The sequence below is a fragment of the Mus caroli genome, chromosome X, assembly GCF_900094665.2.
Source record: "Mus caroli chromosome X, CAROLI_EIJ_v1.1, whole genome shotgun sequence".
Classification (NCBI taxonomy): domain Eukaryota; kingdom Metazoa; phylum Chordata; class Mammalia; order Rodentia; family Muridae; genus Mus; species Mus caroli.
The window spans coordinates 41,759,165-41,783,270 of NC_034589.1; the positions used below are offsets into that span (position 1 = coordinate 41,759,165).

General features: G+C 38.7%; 1 protein-coding gene across 8 annotated transcripts in view; it reads right to left on the bottom strand.

Annotated features, from left to right (window-relative positions):
* Enox2 (ecto-NOX disulfide-thiol exchanger 2) overlaps positions 1-24,106 on the bottom strand; it is a 281,316-nt gene that overhangs the window by 63,152 nt on the left and 194,058 nt on the right. For all 8 annotated transcript variants that reach the window (XM_029472964.1, XM_029472966.1, XM_029472965.1 and 5 more), the window contains one exon: positions 6,481-6,615. In XM_029472964.1, coding sequence (XP_029328824.1) covers positions 6,481-6,577 — 97 coding nt within the window. In that variant the 5' untranslated portion in view covers positions 6,578-6,615. The remainder of the gene's footprint in view (positions 1-6,480; positions 6,616-24,106) is intronic.

Consider the following 24,106-nt stretch of genomic DNA (forward strand, 5'->3'; position numbering starts at 1 on the left):
CCTCCCTCTTTCTACCTTCTCTCTTTCTCCCTGCCTTTCTACAATAAAGCTCTAAACCATAGACTGTCTCTGCTCATCAAGGCCTGCTTCAACGATGGGATAGGCTTTCCCCTAAAAAGCTGCATCTAACCTCCCACTGGAAGGCCTTCCTGCACTCCAGACCACAGACCAGACCAAGGACTCTTGGTGTAGGAACCACCCAGCGCACCTCTCTCCCTGCCCTCTCTTCCATCCGGCCTCCATTTGTTCTCAGCTCTTCTGTGGTGTCCAGCTGTGTCTGGGATACCTAGACTGAGAACCTGTTACCTAGGACTGCCCCTTGTCCACCCCCCCCCCACTGAGTTGGGGTTCTGTGGCTTCCCACAGCCAGACACCCACCTGGGGCTGCGTGGAAATCACGAGCAGCATCTGCCTGTCCAGAGCACCGGAACACTGGCAGGACGCAGGTTTTCTCCCACTTCCTCTTTCCCCCACGCCCACTGCCCAATATCTGCTAACCTTTGAATTTGCCAAGAAAAGATGTGTGGGGAAAAAAAAAAAAACAGAGGGTCTAAGCAATGTGTGATTCATGTAGTTCATAAGGGACAGAACATTTTAAAATTAAAAATTTAAGACATCAATACTGTCAGAATAAAGAATATTTTTTTTCAGTCAAGCAAATTCACTTTCAAAAAAACCCATTATATTTTTCATTTTTATATTTTGCAGCAGACGAGTGAAAATAATATTCACTAGTCATGGGCTATGCACCAGTTCTCTGAGAGCACTCAAGCATTTCATTTACTATGAACCCTGAAATATGAAACTCTCCATTAAACAACCTTTTTGGAAATATAATATTGCAAACACACAATATTATCATGAAATGTTTCTTCTTGGGCAGGGAAAATGGCTCTGTGAGTGAAGAAGCTTGTTGGACAAGTATGAGGGCCTGAGTTTGGGTCTTGTATATCCATGGAAACGCTGGGAATGATCTAGTGGTATAGTTTTAAGCTCCGTGTAGGGTGGAATGGGGAAGACCGGTAGACCCCAGGGACTCTCAAGGGAGGAAGGAAGAAAACAATAAAGCAGGAGACAGCCTGTGTACAGCACACAGGCATGTGCATCCCCACATATGTGCACCCTCACTCTCATATACCACAAAGATGTACACGTGCACAGATAACACACACACACATGTTTCCCTTTCCTCAAGGACTGGAATGCTGGTGTACTTTATCTTCATAACTGATCTGGTCAGTTTTTTCCCTTGAACTTTGGAGAGTAGCTACAGTCCTAGGATTTACATCTATGACTTCTAATTTACCTTCGTACACTGTCTTCTCTTTCAATTCTTATTATATTTTCCCAGGCGATTATTCATTATATTTGCAGGAGAGTCATTTTCTTATACTGTGTTCATTTTTTAATAAGCGATTTCAACATCTTTGTGCAATAAGGTTGAACTTAGTAGTTCAGCCCTGTCTGAGTATCATCTTCTTTCACGTACTTCCCAATTACTGACGCAGCTTCCACTGCTCAGACTGTTCTTTAGCTCTTGATTCGCAATGTGCTCCTAGTTATCTTTGATGCAAACGTCTCCTCTTCTGTGACCCTTCTCTGACCAACATTGTTTATCTAGCACCCTGGTTAAAAATAACACGTTTGTATAAGTTTGTACTCTGACTCTTTCTACATTGTACTACAGTGGTGTTTATTTTATCCTCCCTACCAATGGAGTCTGAGCTCAAGGCAAGGACTGAGTCTTTTGGATCTACACTCTGACTGAGCTCAGAATCTGAGTTAATAAAGGAATGCTGAAATGAAAGAAGAAACTAATAAAATGGAAGGGAAGCTTTTGAACTGTTGTCAATCAAGAAGCAGCATATACGTGAAAACACATTTTAGTAGGGAGAAAATGGGATTCTGTAAAGTATTGGAGCCAATTTCAGAGAGGGGATCTTTGTGGTTACCTGCTTTCTCCCTAGGGTTCCTCATAGTACCACGGATACAGCAGGCTTCAGCGAATATTGCTTGTACGAGTGAATGAATAAACATTATCACTCTGATAGTCCGTTATAACAGTTTACAATAAGGAGCCTTTAAAATAAGCTTTTTTTCTTATGACTGGTTGTATATTTGTGTATTTCAGTGAATTAAGACTATGCTATCTTTATTTTGAAGTTTCTGAAGCCCTTGATCTTTGGGAATTTTTCTAAATGCTCTAAATAGTTTAAAACATTTCTATATATAAATGTCATCATAGCATTTATCCACACAAATTGTGATGTTAAATGACTAAGTATAATTTCCATGGAACAGTCCTTGGGAGATACGTCTCTAAGGTGCCACTCCTTTCCGTTTTTGTCCCCTACACTCTAGTTACTCTTCATGTCACCAGCTCCCAAGTCAATCATGATATGGCTGTTTCTGGGAAAAGGCATGCTCGAACACGGATCATACAGCTTGCACCTTTTGTTAAAGTTGAATACCTCTTTATATAGGCAAATCCTTACACATTGTAAACATTTTCCATGATACTGTATATAACTAAGTCATGTCCAACCCAAATGATGACAACTTGCTTTTCCCCAATCGCCCCACAAGCGACTGTAGAAGTGTTTTCACGTATATGCTGCTTCTTGATTGACAACAGCCACATACAGCCTCTTGGAGATTAGTAACACACATCCAGATGCAAACAAATGGTATGTTGGGATTACTATTACTGGAAGTATTCTGAGTTTGCTTTAGAAAAATATTAATTCCATTTGGTATGCTGTTACACATATCACTGGATCTTGGTAAAGTGTCCACCATTATGATACACAGTAATCTTTCTCAGGATCTCACCCTATTTGTCATTGAAAGTATCCTGTACCTGTTGAAGATGTAAAAAGTAATACAAACCTAACTTTGTTAGGTCTCTGGCAGAAAAGGGGCTGGTCATGAGATATGTAAACACTCCTCTGTTTCTGTCATAGTTAGCCTGCCAAGTTCAAGAACTGTCATCTCTAGAATGACAATACCCAGGGTGGTGAGAGATTCTTCTACTTTCATAGTTCACAGTTCATTATGAAGCTGCTAAGGGCATTTGTCTTAGGATGAAAATACCAGACAAAGGCAAATAATATTCAGTGAATAATTCTCAGTTGGTTCATTCTTCATTTTATCTGGGATGATTGGACCAGACCACTGTTCTTTAACCAGAAGTTATGGCATTTATGCTTGCCCCTTTCGTATAACAATGAACAGACTTTTAGGAATTCTTTGGCAAAACAAACACTCTTGCAGAGAATTGGTTTAAGAGGAGATCCTGTCCTGCCATCACTGTTAATGTTATTGAATAGGAGTTGCACAAAACATCATGGTAGTTGAAAGCAGCTCCACTCCAAACCTACAATGGATTCCCACTTGAAGCTTCTAATTATGCCAGTTATTATTTTCAATGACAAGTGTGTGTTCAACAATACCATCCATGACAGTGGAGGTCTGAACTCTCAGGGGAATACCAAAAGACCTTATGTATCATTTGTCATCTATGACAAAATATATTCTATTGCCATAGGCAGGCCACATCAGGCAGGCCAAAGAACAGTCTACTGGCTCAGCAGAAAACTGCCCGAAAGACAAAAAAAAAAAAAAAAAAAAAAAAAAAAAGGCTACATTGCTAAGCCATCAATAAAGATACTTTGGAGAATAGCTGCAGGAGGGTCATTTTTAATAAGCATATAATAATTGCACAAAATAATGGTTTTCATCATGACATTTCCATACATGTATGTGATTTATTTATACACTTCACCACATTTCCTATCCCTTTCCCCTCACATTGGCTCCCTGTCTAGAGGGTTTAGATGATTTAGAGTAAATCATAGAGGTTACTCTAAAACTGTACCAAGATGGTAGATACTCTCCCCCCTAGACCTTGACAAGCAGTAAGGTAGGCAGCATTCACTGGACTATGATGCTTATGTGAATGTGAAATACCCTTCACAGGTCAAGTTGGTGGCACAACTGTGGAAATGTCTGAAACCTTTAGGACTGACTGTAGACATAATGTGAGAAAACAGTTCATCTGCTTCCACCATGCATTTCCTGTCATAATAAGAGCCTTTCTTAAGCTGTAAGCTACAGGGCAAGGGGGGAGGATCAATGATGCAGTCCCAGCCTAAGACAGAAGAGAGCTGGAAGCTTCTTAGAGAATCTGTGCTAAGAACCCATATTAAAAGACTAAAGCGGCGGGATTCTGATGTGCTGATGCAACAGTATGAGATACACTGACTCTCGAAAAGGGAATTTGCACCTGTTCATTTTTTGTTTTTCTACTTTTATCTCATCTGGCAATAGTTCTGTCTACATTTATTATGGATCTTTCCTCCTCAGTTGCTCTCTTATATGTCAGTCATTGTGTGTGCGTGTGTGTGTGTGTGTGAGTGTGTGTGTGTATAAATCACCATAGACATATCCAGTGGTGTGCTTTGCTAACCTCTTAGACATCTCTCAATTCAATCCATGTTGGAATTTTGGCATAACTGATCTTGTGCATATCTTGCACATGTACTCAGAGGTTTAATGAGTTCATGTGTGCCACTAATTACATTTTCTCTTAGCATCTATGACCTAGGCAAGCCAAGTCTTGTAGATTAGGGTTTAAATATAATCAGAATGTGGTTGGTTACTCCTACAACATAACTATTATACCAGTAGACACATCTTGCTAGGTCAGGCCAATCATTATTATAGTTTGTAGGGTTCACAATGGGACAAGACTGTTTAATATTTATTCAGTGATGGCATAACTAGAACTTCCTGGTACTATGAAAGTTAGAAGGTATTGATAACTTCTGGGTTGGTACCCATTCATTATTCATATATTTTTTCTTGATTGATCTCTTTTGTAATTGATTCCCAGTATTTGACATAATAACATCTCTTAATTTATTGCCAATATTGTCATCAATTCCATTATAATCCCTAAAGATTTAAAATTCAGGCTGGAATGGAATGAATTATATAAAGAAAAAGGCATAGCACTGTGGATCAATTGACAATGCCTGTAAATTATTTGGGTGTCTTGTGAAAATGAAGTTTTTGTGTCAGTAATTCTTGGATGGGGTCTCATATTTTAGGAATTAAAACAATTCCAGGATTATACAAGAACATATTTGGAGCAACAAGCATCTAGCTTGATTAGGTCTTGTTGTGTATTTATGTAGGGTCACAATTAACTAAATCTAAGGAGATTGATCCTCAGGCTGTTTAAAAAGCCACCCCAGGCTCCCTGAGATGACATTAATTAGCTCTTACTAGCCAGAAAGCTGTGTTGTGTCTATATGAACCCTGTTTTATATTGTGATGGTTTGCTTCTGATTTCATTTTTTAAATAAACATTTTAACACACACATACACACACACTCATGCTATGGTGCACACGTAGAAGTGAAGAGGACACCTTGCAAGATTTGATTTCCTTCTTCTACCATGTGGGTTCTGGGAATGAAGCTCAAGCCATTAGGCTTTGGGGTAGAGTGTCTTTCACCTTCAGAGCTAGTTTGTTGGTCCCTGACTTCATGCTTAGTGGAGATGGAGTTAGGCGACCATGTCCATTAATGTGTGTGGGCGTGTACACATATGTAAACAGTGTCATTCCATGTCAAAAATGATCTTGAAGCCAATGCATGTACTACCCCCTTCTTCCTCTTTAGATATCTAGGATTTAGGACATGTTTAAGTAAGTTCTCTTCCAACACACATGCTTATTTGTTCCCCCTAAGAAGTCTATAAAAGCAGACACGCTTTCTTTTTTTTTTATTTTTTTATATTTTTCATTAGGTATTTTCCTCATTTACATTTCCAATGCTATCCAAAAAGTCCCCAATATACTCCCCTACCCACCCACTCCCACTTTTTGGCCCTGGAGTTCCCCTGTACTGGGGCATATAAAGTTTGCAAGTCCAATGGGCCTCTCTTTCCAGTGATGGCCTACTAGGCCATCTTTTGATACATATGCAGCTAGAGTCAAGAGCTCCGGGGTACTGGTTAGTTCATAATGTTGTTCCACCTATAGGGTTGCAGATCCCTTTAGCTCCTTGGATACTTTCTCTAGATTCTCCATTGGGGGCCCTGTGATCCATCCAATAGCTGACTGTGAGCATCCACTTCTGTGTTTGCTAGGCCCCGGCATCGTCTCACAAGAGACAGCTATATCTGGCAGACACGCTTTCTTATCACTTGTTAAAATTCTGTTGCCTTTTATTTTAATACATGTTCAGCGACACCATCCTGCATCAGACACACTCCTAGACTGCCTAAAGTGTGGTCTGTCATTAGTGTACTAGTAACCATTGGCCATCCAATTGATAAATCTCATATTACAAAACTACACACTCTAGGCAGAATCTAGAAAAATATCAAATTCAAAATAAGTTGTATCATATTGTTATATTTTTACCACATGGTCAATAAAAAGTACTTGTGAGGTAATTAAAAATAACATACCAGGTAAAATTGGTTGTCCAGCAATTCCCAGTGGAGCCATTCCAAGATTATTCATTGCTGTGGCCCATGCAGCTGGATCAGAAACAGGCAGTGTCATTGCAGCAGAATCTACATTCAGAGTTCTAGTATTATCAGCTGAAATAAAATGACAGACCAAATAATTTGTTGTGTTGAGGTTCCACTATGTAGTTTAGTTCTTACAGTAAACCCTGGCAAACAGTTTTGAAAAATGGTCAGTGGACAAGTGGAAGATAACGCCTCAATGCAATGCTTGTAAGGATTGAAATAAGACAGCTTAAAGTGGCAGGAAGTCATGAAATTTGAAAGCAATTTACCAGATTGCATTTTAGTGCATTTCATTTCTACTCTCTGTCCTTTCTACCTATTATAAATGTACATATCAAAGGAGTTTGGAATAATTAAGAAGTTTCTTATTCTTCTCTGTCTACTAGCATATTATTACTTTAGCGGACTTCATTCAAACTGCTCAGGGATGCAAACCAAGAGAAAAGAAATCACCCAAGGGCTTCTGTCATTGGTAATAAAATGTGAAAAATATACTCCTGGCAAAAGTTTAGGTCCTAGCAGTCTTACAGTTGACAGAGTTGAGCATATCTTCAGCTAATAAAATATTCTGGGGGCTAGGGGGAAAAACCCAATGAAACAGCAGACAATAGACATGGTCCCTATCTACAAAGAGTGCACAATCTAGACGAGGAGACAGATGATGATGATAATTACTGTTAGTAGCAGTACCACCTCAGCCTGCCACTATGATTAATTATTGTGTGCTTACCATATGTGAATTAAAGCAACTGACATGCGTCATTGTCATTTAACTTCCAGGACAAATCTATGAGATGGGGAGGATTTATATCTTCAACAAATGAGAGGGTTTGAAAGGTTATCTCTCTTATGCAAGCTTGTACAGAAAACATACATTTTAGTAACAATGCTTTACTGTCCTTAATAAAATAATTAAGAGCCAATGAAATACATGGGTAGTATAGACTAGATTACTGAAGTTTACAGAATAAAGGGATTCTGTTGCCTGAGTAGGTAGAAATTACTTCATAGAGAGCAGATGTTGAAAGAGTAAGGTAGAATTGTATGGGATATCTTTTGAGTGCTAGTTGGATATTATCTAGTAAAGAAAAGAAAGGGGGCATCCCTGAAAAAGATTACACAAGCAAAGACACTGAAGTGGGTCATATATGCAAGGGCAAGTGCCAACAGAACAGTTAGCTGAGATGTAATCAGTTCTCTGAACACACAAGAGTTTTAATTTGGGAAATTTCTCCTTGGTTGCTGATAGCCTCCAGGTAAAAGAAAAACACATAGCCTTCCTACTACCTCCCAATATGAACATCTGCCAATCAGACCCCTGAAGTCAACTCTTCTAAGAGTAGCTTGTTAATGTCCATCAAGTCTTTCCAAGCTCACAACATCAGGGATGGTCCTTGGCTGTGTTATTTATACTTGTGCTATTTTAGTTCGGGTGAGAACAAGCCAATGTTCAAAGATATTAGTTTTGAAATTCAAGTTTTTGTCATTCTTCTGTGTTGAATCCTCCAACAACACTCACACCCACACATATCAGAGAGGAAGGCAAGTGGGGGAGAGTGGTGGGAGCCATAAGTGTTCTGCACTACACTCTAAGCTCCTGAATTGCCCCACTTATAGAAACTCTAGTCCTCACCCCCATTTCCAGAGCTCTCTCATGGAGGCATAGCGTAAGCTAAACGAAGCTCCCCTGTTAATATTAGGAAGAAAACAGAAATATATCATCAAATACAGAGTTTACAGAGTCAATGATCAGGTCCATCTGGATTTCCAATTTCCAGGTAGCAAGTGTTTGGGGATCTCTGATTGGAGACTTCAGAATGTCTCCCAGGGAACACAAGTAGTTCCATAGGAACCAGGTCACAATGTCAAAATGTGTTTCTTTCATTTATTCCCAGCATAGCTATATATTCTTGTGAAAAAGAAAACCAACCAACTTGGGAGCTTTAAAATCAAATATTGGAATTTCTAACATACCAACCTCTCCAAACTCTGCACAAATATGGGAGTCAGAGGTGAGAAGGCTAAGGATCTAAACTGTCATTCTAAAAGGGCAATACTGTATTCATTGCAGAATTTCTATTAATCAAAGTGTCTGTTAGCGTGTTCATTATCACACATCCTGGTAAGGATTATAAGAATAGATAAGGATCCTGTGCAACTAGAAGTATTATTTTACCACAATGACTATCACTCCGAAATTCCCAAGTCAGTTTTAAGCATTTTCATCTCCTTTGCTTCTTCTACCACCTATCTCTACCTGTCAAATTCTCCTCATTTTCCAAGGGCAATCTCAAATACCACTTTACCTGTGATGCTACCTCTCTGGAATTAATTATTACTATACGTTCTCATGACATTTTATCTTGCATATACTTTTTATATACTTATTCCAGAATCTACCTCCTCAAACCCATTACTTTGGTGTGTCTTCTTATACAGCAGGGTCTTGAAAACTTGTTGACTGCTCTGGAAGAGCTTGTAATATAGTGGGAGGGACAGATACACAAAGAACCAAATACTAATTATTGTAATAAGCACTACAATAAAACCAGAAGTAAAGTGCTCTGGGACAACAGAAGATTAAGTAAAGCTATAGGAATGGGTTTAGGTATATGTATTCGGGGATGAGAAGGGTAGAGGTGATGAGTTGCCAGAGAAGCCTTCACTGGAAAAGAATTATTTCCATAGGTCCGTAAGGAGGATTATGATTTTCATCCAGATAACAAGGGGAAGATGAGGCTAGTAGAGTATGGGAATCAAGAACAACTGACTATTCATCAAGGATGGTCTTGAATTATAGTTCTTGGCTATATTTCTATCTTCTTCTTCTAGCTTCATGTTAGGTCACAGAGTTTAATATTTTTTTTTTTTTTGAGATAGGGTCTCACTATGTATCACTGGCTGGTTTGGAACTGACAGAGTTCTGTCTGTCTGTGCCTTGTAAGTACTGGGGTTGAAGGTTTGTACCACCACATTCAGCATAGGAGTTTTTTAAGCCTCCAATTTTTGATGTTATGTGTAGCAAAAAGTATCAATTCAAGATATATTTGAATAAATGTCTAATGAAAATTAAATTGTATTGACTTTGGTACATAGGCAATGCATACAATGACATTCATTGATAGTTTATATCCTTTTTTAAAAATTTTTAATATTTTTTATTACGTATTTTCCTCAATTACAGTTTATATCCATGATCAGAATAATAAACTGTTTTAACGTATAGACACCATTATTGCTAAACCAATTCTCAATAGTAACTAAATTTATAGAGGAGTTTATTTACAGTTACAACCAGAGATAGATCTATCTAACTAATAATTTTGTCTGATCTTATTACCTATAATCATGCTCTTGCATCAGCACGATCATTTATGTAAGCAAGATTGCAAAAGTTTTCGTTCAAACACAAATTCGAGGTGATCCTTTGCTTCCCAGATGTCTAGGTTAATGGTTCACATGAACAAAACGTGCTTTGCTAAATACATCTGTACAATTATCAGTAAGTGGTAGAAAAATTGAGCCTTATTCTAATTTGCCTTCAAGCCTAAATATAGATATCAAGCAATTTCTTTAGAATCTTATTAAACGAGTGTCATATCACAGAGGAGGATATCACCCCATTTCCTATGACTCCTATAAGTACTAGAAGCAGACAAGAATACTCAGAAGGGACTGGGGAGATTGCTCAGTGGTGAGGAGTTCTTGGTGTGTAATTCTGAGGACCAAAGTTCAGATCCAAGCTCCCACATAGCATGTGATTATTCCTTATCTGCCTATCACCCAGTTCTGGAGTGGAAAGGAGGGACTTGCTGGTGTTTGCTGAATTGTAGCCTACCTAAAAAAAAAAACAAAAACAAACAAACAAACAAAAAAAAAACAAAAAAAACAAAACCACATCCCCAGGCTCATGAAGAAGCACTGCCTCAGTACAATAGGCAGAGAGTGATAGAGAAGGCTACAGAGCAGAGAGTAATAGAAGAGAGGGCACATCAGGCTCTCTTCTCACCTCTATGCATGTGCCCAACCACATGCACTTGTATACATATATGCACATATATACATGTACATACACACACACATACCTCTTGTTAAAAAGAAATACGCAGAATGTAAGTGCTAGTGATACACAATGCTCTTCAAAAATCCTTCCCTAGTTCTCCGACTTTGCTGTGTGACAACTTCTTAGGAGATCAGAAGTTATAGAGTAGATGTCCAAAAGTGCCTTCAAAGTAACTGAATTGAGGATACAGCCTTTTGGAATAAGAGTGTATAAACATCAAAGGAATAAAAGCTTTGGAAGTGATTATCCACTTTAACTTGATGCCACTCCATAACTACCAAGTCAGTGCCTGTTTATGAACCACTAATTATCCAATTCTGTAAAAGCTATTTGAAAATGAAGATTACACATCCTATCATACTTCAGTTCATGATTATAAATGTTTTCCCTTTGAAACAAGTAAAATATCTTGGAACCATCTATCCAAGTATTTTCTTTTATTAAGATAAAGACTTTCTTGGAAATTTGTTCTTCTCCAATTATTTTTTAAAAATACTAGTACTTATATATGTTGTGTTTGTGTGTGGGTAAGCATGCTCCTGCATGGAGATTACGGGATGACTTGTGGACATTGATCAGGAGACTTAAACTTTATTTACTTCTGTTACTTCTACCAATAAATCTACTATTAAATAAGAGTACTCTGTAAATGTACAATGTGGGGATTATCTGCTAGATTTTATAGATCTAAAGCCATTCAAACTCTCTTTACACTGTGTAGTCCTGGATTGTGGACTTAGCTCTCTATCATTTCTGCAGAACGGAAATATTAGACCCCAGACCTCTGGACCATACTAATACTAACAACATTTTTGAATAGTATAACAGAAACCATACTAGAACTAATACCTTCATCATACTTACTATGTGCCAGGCATTGTTCTGTCACCTTATGTCTATAAATTTAAAACCCCAAGCAACTCTATAAAATAAATCCATCTCATTATCTCATTGTATTTATGAATTAATAAGAACAGAGGCCAGAGAGTGGAGTCAGAATACAACCTTACAAAGTCTGGCACCATGATTTCTGCTCTTACCTATTACGTGATACTAAATAAGGGTAGACAAAAAAGTTTGACAAGATTTGAGCTTGGACATATGGGTATTCTCCATGTCTTCTATTCTAGTGGTTCTCATTTGGAGCTAAGTTTTTCCTCAATGAAATGTGTCAGTCTGGAAACATTTCTATTTGTACCATTTGAGGATAGGGAGTTGTTGCTGAGATCTGTCCAGTGTATAGGTGAAGGCCAGGGAAGCTGGTCATCAGTTTCTGTCCTACAGGGCAGTCCTCTGGAATGAAGAATTATCTGGCTCTAAATGTCTATTGTGATGAGATTGAGAGACTTTTCTCCATGGCCACAATTTAGTGTGCTCCTCAAAAAATATTTGTGTGTGTGTGTGTGTGTGTGTGTGTGTGTGTGTGTGCGCGCGCGCGTGTGTGCGCAAACATGCTATCATTCATGTGTGGAGACCAGGAAAGAACTCGGCCAAACAGGGCCTTCTTATTTCTGTTGTGCATGAACTTCTGGGCTATTCATCTATCTCTCTCTGACATTTTGTAGTAGATGTGCCAGACTGACAGATGTATGCCATTGCAACTAGCCTCTTTGGGTGAGTTCCAGGGGTTGGTTGCATTTGGGTCACCATTGAACTTGTGTCACTATGCTTGCTTCTGAGGCTAGTTCTTGTATCCGCTGAGCCATCTCCATAGTTCACAATTTGGTAGATTCTTAATGAGGACTGGCTGGTACTCCAAGTTTCTCCATAACCCTGAGTCACCTATTACTTGTATAGCCAATCCCGTGTTCAAGTTCTTGACCCACTCTCTCACGCTACTATACAGTAAATACTAAGATGAATCTGGTTGGATTCCCAGGAATCTATTTAAATCATTGTGTACTTTTTCTATGCTTCACATCAAAGAAATCATTCCTGTCATGGTGGGGAGATACACACTACAGAAGGAAGGCTGATAGGCTGCTGTTTAGAGAGTGGTACTGGCAATAGTACTAAAAACCCAACTATGATGAAAGGAAGTAAGAGAAAATTATAAAATGTTGGTATTGAACACAGAGCAAACCCCCATACCTTTTTTGGCATATTGCATAGTACTCTGTACATAACAGGCATGCAAAAAATATTTTCTTTGATAGATTATGGCATAAGGATAGTATTGTGTGTCCCAGCACTGAATAACATTGTGCTTTCTGTTCTTTGGCTAATGGAACGGAAACAGCAGAATAAATCATGTTTTTGGATTGCATTAAGCCTAAGGCTCAAGGTTTTATCTTCTACTTGGTATTTATTGCTCATGAAGCACTATATTGTGCTCTGCAAGTGTTATTTTGAGTCCTTGTTCATTTTCCCTGAAAATTAACAATACATCATTGTTTGTGAACAATGCGCTGAAGCCCCAGGTACCCACTCTCCTGTTGCAGATGTCACTGGCAGTGACGCTACAGCTTGCATCATGGTTATGCAGGCTGAAAGAATTGACAATGAATTTTGTAAGATAAAGCTCTGAGACAGCAGACAGATGACGCTATCAGACAAGCAGGGGGTTTACCTCCTTGTGAGTGTTATATAGGATGGATCAAAGAGCCACTCAAGAAAATTAGGATGTCACAACTTCTTACTGCAAAGGGAATAGAAGTAGAGGGGACTAAGGGGAAAGGAGCAAAGGGGGAAAGAAAGAAGAGAAGAGAAGGGTCTGAATGTTAGTATAGATAGGAAGTAATCATCCTCACATGAATTGTGCATGTGCAGCATGGTGTGGGAGATAGTAGCTTAGTCCTTAAGACATATAGATGAGAAATTTAGGTTAGAAGGCACTTTCCCAAACTAAACAGCCCCCCAGTGATTCACTTCTTTTATATAAGCAAGATAGTTCTTGAGATAATATCTGGGCAGTTATGAGGACATTACAGGTTTTAAGCTCATTCAATTAGACCTGCACAGAATCAAGCCATCCACAATTCCAGCATGAATGGCGCAAGAGCTCACTAAGTCCTACCCACAGTGAAGGAGATATGATAGATATTACCCTTCTGGAAAGGGTCACTTTTCTTCAGATATGTAGCCCATGATAAGTAGTCCATGTGCCAATGAATTGTCTTACACCCATGTACATACTGGCAACTCTCACTTGGATTAGTGGGTTAAGAAAGCAAGTGCATATGGTGGGGGGATACTGAACTGAAGAAGTTGGAAAGGAGGGAATGAGGGTGGACTTGATGCATGCACATTATATATTTGTAAACAAGCTCTCTAGTAATCGTTACAGTTAGAGTGGGGTGGTATTAGTGAGAAGGAACACCACAGATTTTGGCCCACACTCATTCAAGAACCCGTAGTATACATCCTATATTTATGAAGGTAACATGTTATAGAGAAGTAATAAACCTTGGAGTCAGACAGATATAACCATCTAACCATAATTCTAGTATTTATTACTTGTGTGAACTGACAGGTCTACAAACTTTAAAAATTAGTTTATTAACCTATAGCTGAAGTCATCGATCTTTCAGGTATTAACAATGATGACTCATTCTGTCATCCTCCCCAGCTTCATATGTGTTTTTACACACACACTGTGTGTACACACGTTTTGCATATGTGTGGGTAAGCATATGTGTGGATATGCAAACATATTTGTGTGTGTGTGTGTGTGTGTGTGTGTGTACATAAGGATGCTTGAGGGTGATGCCAGGAGTCATCCTCTCTGGCTTTTTTTTTTTTTTTTACATTATTCATTGAAGCAGAGTCTCCCACTGAAAAGCAGAACCTGCTAACATGAGTACTCTTATTAGCCAGCTTGCCCTGTCTCCATCTTCTGAGGCTGGAATTATAGGTGGGCCATAGTGCCAACCATGCTTGTATAGCAGTTATATTGGTTCAACAGATCTGAATTCAGGTACTCATGTTTATGAAGAAAGTCTTTTAAATATTGAGAAACTTCCAGTCCCAATGATAATTATTCTTATTCCTAATACTGAATAAATGGAAACTGTGCAAAACCAGTTTTATAGTTAATGGGCTTTTTCAAGTATAAATGTTGATAATTACAAAAAGAAGATGCATCTTCAGGCCCTGAGCAAGATCATTATATGTTTTCCTCAATGATGAAACAACACAGGTAGTATTGATCAAGTATGCCAATTTTACAGATAATGAAAATAAAGCACAAACAAGTTAAGACATTGCTTAGGTTACCACAGACATATGTAATTCTGGAGCTAGAATTCCCATCTGGGGATGTGTGGTTCCAGACTGCACTCTCTTAAACATGAACTTCAGCCTATTAACAATGCTGAGTCTAATCTCTCCGAGACTGAAGAAGCAGCCTCCTTGTACTGCACTCAACTTTCTTCATATTTCCTTTCCTTCTTGCTGAGAAAGAAACCATTAGCTGCCATGTGGGAGGGGGGGTCTTCTTACACATTTCTGAGCTAGACACAGAGCTTCCCTTGTTGTTTTGGGGTGCATTTAAAGACTCCCAGGTATATTGCTTGTTACTAGAAGGTTATTTAGAGAATGTTAGCCAGGAAACTAATTTGATGTTGTGTACAGAGAACCTGAGAACTCACCAAGCTCCACTGTGGAGTAGAGCACATGGTTTGGGGCTTTTCTGAACTATAGTCAATACCTGATAAACACTTGACTTCTGAACTTTCTGAGGTATAAGTGACTAATATAGTCTTGGACCAGGTAGAACAAATGCTTCACTGTGGCCTTCTAGTCTTTAGAATGGCATTCATTCTATATTTATTCAATATCTCTTCACTTACTATTTATGGAGAACATTAATATGAATAAATGTGCTCTAAAAAGTCTACTTATCCAAGCTCCTTCAACAGCTTCCTTAGTTTCTTATTAAGCAACCCATTTCATGCCCCAATTTTGATATAGACATGTAAAAATTATTACTGGAATCAGTTCTTTTATAGCTATTGTTTTTTTTTTTTTTTTAACCAGAGTCTTTATATTGAACAAGTCAGGTACTGAACATACTCATTGTGTTAATGGTGCAGTTGACAGTGGTGGTGGCTAGAGTTGAGGAAAGAGACATGGAAAAGTAGTAGCATAAACTGAGTAACATCCTAAAGCTCTGTTGTGCACCCTTTCCAAAGGTAGGCTGCATAAAATGTTATTTGACAGCCTGCTGCTATACAGTTGAAAGTTTTGCAAGCTCTCTTAAAAGTAAAAAGAAAGAAAGAAAGAAAGGACAGTCCTTTAGTTAATCCACAAAATGCTTTGCTTTATTGTTTCTGAAATCTTTCTAACATGTTCATGTCAACTTCCTTGCCATAGGACATAGAGTAGAACAGAAGATAGACAGCATGAACTCCAGGTGGATTTAAAAGTGCTTGTCTGAACTCTCTTCTGCCCTGTCCTCTCTATGCAGTAATTGTCCTTGTGTTTGTCAAATTGTGTTGCCTTCCAACCATGTAATTCTGTTCACTTGGAGTGGGGTTAAACAGGCAAATTTCTAGGGTCCACCACTGAGATCTTCGTTTGGGTAGTAATGGAGAATCTGCCTTGTGATCAAGTAGCCTACTACAAATCTGAGAGTCACAGATTTCTTCATCTAAGAATAACACCGATAGCATCCTTTTCATGGGGCTTTTCATCCTTTCACTGAAGATAACATGTGTGGTCAATATATGTTTTCCATACCTGAATCTATGCTTCTCTCCTAAAAGTAGAGTGCTGAGCAACTGGAGCTATTTTCTCTTCTTGGTTGATTGGTCTCTGAGATTATACTGTTGACATGCTGGGCAAGGCCACTAAATACAGGGCTATGGTCTAGGTCAGGGAGGTGGGACCCTGGCCATGATAACTATAAACAAGTCAAGTGTTAAATCCTAGTGATAATGGGAACTTTGGCTTGAGAATTAGCTGCCTCAGCAGGGTCATTCTCAAATATTAAGGACGATGCTATATATACACAAACAGCCATGGGAGGCAGTGACTAATGGCAGGCTCTGTGTTGGGCCAGCAGCCCTGGCTCCTTCTGAATTTCTTTTTACCTTTTACCTCCATGAACAGCAGAAACAGAAGTTCTGAACTTTATTCCCATTTAAAAACAATCTGAAAATGATAGCCTTTACTATACAGAGTTTTCACATTACCCTCATCACCTTTCATGTTTCAAAAGAACTCATTTGGTTTTTCTGAAGACTGTTATCTTTGCATCAGCTACCAGCATGCAATTGGTCAGCACAACTAGAAAAAATTTAACCGTGCATTGTTTGGAGGATCTCCAGATATCCCTGACTCAAGGAAAAATACATATATATGCATCTACAGTATTTGCATTCGGTAGCATGCCAGATTTTGATAGTAAGACCCTATTGCTGGAAATACCCCATAATTTGGTCACAGGACATGCAAAAATCAAGCTAAAACTGGTTGTGAAGCTTCCTTCTTCCGGGCCAGTTTTTATAGGACCAAAGGTGCTATGTAGGTTGCTGTAAGAGAAAAGTCACCAATAACTGTACCCAACTGTGACACCATGAGCTATGATGACTAACAAAGTGAGACCACCCAAGGGTGCAACAGTGGAATGAATGTCTTGTGCGGTAACCAACTGCTTTCTAATTGGATTTAAGAATGTCTTTAAGGAGAAAATACATACATCTGACCAATAATCCATGATTAGGGAACCCATAGGCCTTAGGAATAAACCTAACATTATTTTATTAAATGGTCTTAGTATCAAATTACATACTCAAAAAGTATCTATATCTATAAATTAGTTTAGTTCTCAGACTTCATTAATGAAGTTTCTTCGTGTATTGGACAATGATCAAATTGCAGAGAATAGGTGGAGGTGGAGGGCTCATCCGCAAATGAGATAGCTTTATCACACCTCCTTCCTACGGTTTAGACCCCATCACAGAAAATATGGAAGAAAGACCATGTAAGAGCTAGAGATCAGGGAGGACTTGAGTGCAACAGTGTTTTCTGAATATGATAGGAAAACTGAACTCATGGTCACAGTAGCTGGGATTGTTTGTCCAAAACAGGGACAAAATCAAGCCAGTCTACATTACATCATGGATGGGGAGAAGACCAAGGGCAGTCCTGTTTACCTGTGGAATTACTGATCATTGAGAGCTTCTAGGGCAGCTTTCTTTAGGGGTGTGCTCACTTACAGGTTAATCATGATTCAGTGGATGGGCCGATATTCATGCCTATACACACCACACACACACACACACACACACATATGGAATACAAATTGTGCATAGTGATCTATAAAACAAAAGGATATGAAATCAGAATGGGATATGGAATTGAGGGAGTGGATTTGGGGGGAGTTAGAGTAGTGAGGGTGAATATGTTCAAAATGTTTTGTATGTATACATGCAATTACAGAAGAATTAATAAAAATATATGAGACCTCTCAACCTTTAATGCAATTTGCCCCTGACTGAAGACAATTGAGGTTATAACAGCAGTTAAGATCACTCTAGGTTAGAATTGATTTCCAATCCTGGCCTACTACTATTTAGATGTGGAATGCTTGGGCAGGGAACTAAAGTCGTTGCACTTTACAACTCTAAAATGAGGATCATAGCAGTACTTGTCTAATAGAGTAGTAGTACAAATTAAAGGAGAAAACATATAGAAAGATTTATTGAAGTATTTAGCTCAATAGGATGGTTGCAGAATATAAGTAATTACTAGTGTAGTAACAGTTGTGAACTCTGCCTCTGCTATATTATAAAAATGGGTGTCAGAAGTGAGGAGTGGGGAATATTTTGATTCCTTCATGGAGAATGGAGATGAAGATATCAGTATATAAACCAATATACTGGATATAAATCAATAATACTGGAGAATACATTTACAACATCATCTACAAAAGAACAGGATGGCTTCCCTGTAACATTGTCTTTAAACCAAGAGCATGGCCAGGAAGACCAACAAGATTAATAATATAAATTTCCCTCATCCAACTGATGCATTTTATTTTATGAATTTAAATTGTTATTTATTATAATGATAGCTATAATCAATAACCACTTTGCACTGTATTATTATTGTTATTGTTATTATTGTTAGTATGTGTGACATGTGTGGAGGTGCACATGCATGGATACCAGAGTATAACTTTGTAGATTTTGTTTTCTCGTTATATTGGATCTGGGGATGGAACGCAGATTGGATCTGGGGCTGGTGCACCAAGCACTTTACATGATGAGCTGCCTCAGTAGTCCCATTGAGACATTTTAGAAATTTTGTACTGCCTGTCCTGAAAATATTTTCCTGTGTCACTCTTCTCCAGTTTATACCCACTTCTAGCAGAACAATTTCCAAAGCTCATAGTCTCCTAGAAGTATATCCACACTTTCTTTTTCTGACCACCCACCATCTGTGATGATAGAAAGGTAGAACCACTCACTGACATATCTTGATTATCTGTGATGATGCTTGGAAGATTGCTGACAAGGATTGTCCTCTATTTCCAACTTATAACAAAGACAAAAGGAGGTCAAGGGCATAATTGTGACCTTTGTCATAGAGGAAGCCCATTGGATCAACCTTTACTAGGAACAATTTGTATGCAAGTAAATTTTGTTGCCCATTTATGACTCTGAGGCAGTATTGCTAATTGTTCTTTACCTGGAAACTATCTCATATATGTCATATGTTGCCTTATCTAGCTCCACACCTCTTCTGAATGTTTTAATGCAGCAGCAACAGTAGAGGAAATGATGTGAGTTATTGACTTTCTTTCCTTCATATGCATTTTTGCTATAAGTTAAATTTTCTTCTTGAGTGACTCTCTAGGCCATTAAGTGATATTATCTTTTAATCCACTTGTGTGTGGGCACGTGTGTGTGTGCGCGCGTGTGTCTATTTGTATACGTGTGTGTGTTCATGGTTAATGTCATTAACATAGAGGAGAAATGAGGTAATAAAAATACAAGGCGTCTAATTTGGCAGTGATGTCCAGAGCAAACCTTACAGGGATTGGTAGAGCAAATTTGATTTGAAAATGATTACAAAGGGTGAATTCCCTGTAAATAATGAATAGGAAAGAAAATCAGCCTGGGAGTATTTGCTTATCCACTTATTTCCACATGGAAGCCAAGCTCTAATTCCTGACAGTCCATGCTTACATGGTATCCAGACTGCCCAGAGTGAAACCAACCCAGGGTCAAAATTAATATACAAGCCTATCCATTTACTGCATTCTTTATCAGGTCCAAGACCAAGAAAAGCCATAATTCTTTAGGTAACAATGAATAAATCCATGGTTATAGTTCAAGTGTCCAACATCCAATCCCCAAATGACTGCATAACTGTTCGTATCTCTCACTGAAGCTAGCTCATTGAGAGAAAGAAGGCAAAGTGAGAGTCAAGGCCATGTACATATTTGAAGATTGCAGGAATGTTCTGGAAAAGCATACCTTCTCTGCTTATCGGCACTTCTGAGAAACTAACTGGTATGTTACTGGAGGCACCACCAGAGTAAACTGGTCAAGGCTTTTCTTTAATTAACATGCATCTCATTTTTAAGAGTAGTAAAGCTATTTCCATATATAAAATCCTATTTTTCTACTGGCATACATTGTCTTTTTCTGTTTTTGTTAATTTCTCTTTTTATTGCCTATTCTTCAACTTAAACCCACTGAGTACACTGGCGCTGACTTCTTTCAACTAGACATTGAATAGTTATAAAGGAATAAAATGTAGTGAAAACTGTATAGTCATGTCCTTTAAAAAAATTGAGTGTTCTTTTTTGTTCAAGTTCACCACATGGCCCTCCTTGACTTTGCATCCTCAAAGATGACCACTTGTTTGGATATTGTGTTAGTCATTCCTTGCTCATCTTCACAGTTCTATTACATATCTCAATGGGATCACTTCAGAAATATTTTTATCTTAATTCCTAAAGGATTCTTTAGCTGTTAAGTGCTTACTGCTTGTTTTAGGGTTTGTATTGCTTTGAATAAAGACTATGGCCAACAGCAACTTGCAGAGGAAGGGGTTTATTTCAGTTTACAGGTCCACATTACAGGTCCTTTAATTGAACGAAGTTAGGGTAGGAATTCAAGCAGGGCAGGAACCTGGAGACCGCAATTTTAGCAGAAGCAATACAGGAGTGCTGCTTACTAACATATTGCTTACTAACATATTGCTTATGTCTTGCTGAGATTGCTTGCTTATAGCACCCAGGAAAACCAGCCTGTAATGGCACCACCTGCAGTGAAATGGGTCCTCCCACATCTATCATCAAGAAAACGCACTACAGGCTTGCCTACAGGCCAATTTAATAGGGAAAGTTTCTCAGGTGAAGTTCCTGGTCTCTAAAAGACTAGCCTGAGTCAAGTTGACAGAAAACTAGTCAGCATAGTTACTTTGCTCTCACTCTGTCTGCTTCTTCACTCTCCAACCCTTCTTTCTCAGCTAGATCAGGAGTTTGCAATCTAGGAACAAACAGAAGTGCCAAAGATATCATTTAGCAGTAAATCCACATGTGAAGGCACTAATTCCCTAGTAATGTGGTTACTTTCCTTTTTCTTTTCAAGTGAATCCCAGCAGGGTGTGAATTCATTTACCCAGAATTCCAGGGGAGATTTGGGAACATAGGTAGCAGTGGGCTGGATTGCATGATGGCAGGACACAGTGTATTGCTTAATGTGAGTACCTTAGAAGATTGGAGTCAGAAGACAGTATCATTTACTACTTATGTAATCTTGTGCAAGTCACTAATGACTATGTCTCTGGGTCTAGGTTTTGTTTTTTTAAACATAAAAGCACAGACAATAATTACAACAATCTTATGGGGTTGTTGAGATAGTTACATAGGAGATGTCAACTGTAAACAGATTTGGAAAGCTGTAAAGTACTGTGGGAATGTAAGTTATCAGTTGTGCTGCTGTTCTGATACTGTTGATAGCATTGATAATATCAATTCTATTAAAGTCAAGGTAAAGGCTATTCAGGAATTTTATGAGCAAAGGCCTAATTTGCATATTAGTCTTTGTGGGCTTCTTAAACCAAAACTGGCAATAACACGGGCAAACTTAAAATGTCTTCTCTTGTGCTATGTTTCTGGCCTATGTGGAAATTTTCCACTCTTATACTTGGTTCAATAACTATTATTCTTGCTCAGTCTGTGCATGTGCATGTTGTTTTGGCTCTGGTCTATAGAAGTACTAGGACAGTGCTGCTGTCTGAAACAGAAATGAATGTAAGATGTGCTTAGCACTTGATCACTTTGTGCCTGAGGAACTTTCTGCAAGACCTGACTTTTGCCTGTAGGATAGGACATAGCCATTTGTATAGCATTTCCAATTTGTTTTTTAAAGGAGAATGTCTCCTGAAAGATCTATGCGAAAACAAGCAAGCAGTGGTAAGCTGCTGTTTACCTTTCTGCAAAGGATATAATCAAATCTGCAAATGGGCAGAAACACACACAAGAGATGTTCCATACAACTGCTGGAAACTGTTTCTGTCAACAGACAGAAGTTTCAAACAATTCCCCACAGCAGCCTTGGGTGTTGAAGGAAGAGATTCAGACAATGGAGAGGAGTTATTGATCATATTCTTGAACATGGAGTTAGGGTACCTGTTTTGGTGCCCAGAGTGGATGAGAAAGGATGAAGAACAGTCATGTACCCACATGTTTCCAGCCCTTGGGCCAGATAGCCACAGGCCCATCTGCTGCAATAAGTAGATAGACAGATGAATAAATATATAAACAGATAAACAGAAAGACAGGACTAAAGCAAAGAGGACAGGCTGGCTGTTTGACCTCAGAGGTTGTTAGTCTCTTGCCCTCCGCCTAACAGCTGATGCCTGGAACAAATAAGCTAGCCCCATATGGCCCACAGAGGAGCCAGCATGGGGTTCCAGCTGAGTGACAACTGCAATTATGGCAACAAATGCCCAGGAATGAGTTAACACCAGTCAAAGAGGTTAATGAGGTAGGCAAGGGCTTTTACACAAATGCATAGGGAAAGAAGTTCAATGTGGCCAGGATGAGGTCCATTAATAAAGCCCAGTGATAAAATCGGCCACCATGCGTAAATTGGACTTTGCTACTTTAACTGTTCTAAATACATCGTCTGTGGCCTAGATGTTCATTTAGAAATAAAGCTTAAGAAGGAATAAACACAATATTTTAAGATGCAGTATAAAAGGAGGAAATAGGAGAAGCAGCGGGTAAATATTAGATTTCCAAACAAAGAAAGGAGGAAAAACAAAAGGCATGCATACAACTCTATTTGGAATATGTTCAAACAGCTTGTTGAGGCTAACAATTGACACATGAGAATAAATTCCCAGTCTCCATGTGTAGCCCAAGCTGCATTATTATGACACACTAGATTCGATCTGAGTACTAATGATAATGGGTGGTCGGGTAGCTAACCATGGCCCCCAATTACTACGGAGTGCCCTCTTCTTTGTGCCTACAAAACAAATGTCATCAATATTCCCTCATAGAGTGTTTTCTTATCAGCATTGTCCTCAAAACATCCCTGGAAAGCAGATAGATATTGATGAGCTCTGCTGAGGGAAACAGAAAGGCAGGGAGAGTTTAAAGAGTTTAAGCGAAAACGAGAAGAGCTGGCACCACCATCACAGAACAGGATTTGGGTTATAAAGAGAGCTGACATAGGGGCTTTGGGGCTGTGATTTCAAGAGGGCACATTTAGGGAATGCAGTGAGCCCTGGTTTTCAGTCCCCTCTCAACTACGGTGAAAGGCATATCATCCGTAACCATTGCACTTGGCAAATGTATTGTAGCTCCTAGCACAGAACTGTGGAAGTGTTTTACTTCTGAAGAGTACAATGTAACCTCAAAGATAAAATTTTACTTGTAAGAAGAGAATGATATACCTGAGTTCTGAAACCAGTATAATCCATTTGGATTGTTCTCTAGTTACAAATAAATGGACATATACTTATTGAGACACTATAGCACTGTTTTCTAGTTGCTGAGAGACATGGGAAAAGCAGAAAACTCTCAGAAGAATGAAGTCCTTTGCTAAGGGAACTTAAAAGGTAGGAGGAGGCAAATTCATGCAAAAGTAAAGGCCAAACAAGATTCCATAAAAAGCCCAAGTAGATTTTTTAGGATGTATAAATGACAAGTAATTATATGAATGCTTTTGTAGAATTTGAATTGATGAGTGTATTAAAAACATATGTCAGGAGTACATGGACTCATAATAGGGCTGGCAGAGCAGGTGAGCTGTTAAGACTAAGCCTGTGTTAACTTGGGAAGACAGATGAAGGTTAAATGGAACCAGGATGGAGGTATCTGGTTATCTGAATGTGATTATATCTTTTTTTTGAGTCAGACTCCACTGATAGGTCTTGCTTTCCCAGGGGCGTCACTTCTCAGAGACAAGCGAGCTTAGAAGTCCTTTGGCTAGGCCCCAGCATCGTCTCACAAGAGACAGCTATATTTGGGTCCTTTCAGCAAAATCTTGCTAGTGTATGCAATGGTGTCAGCGTTTAGAAGTTGAT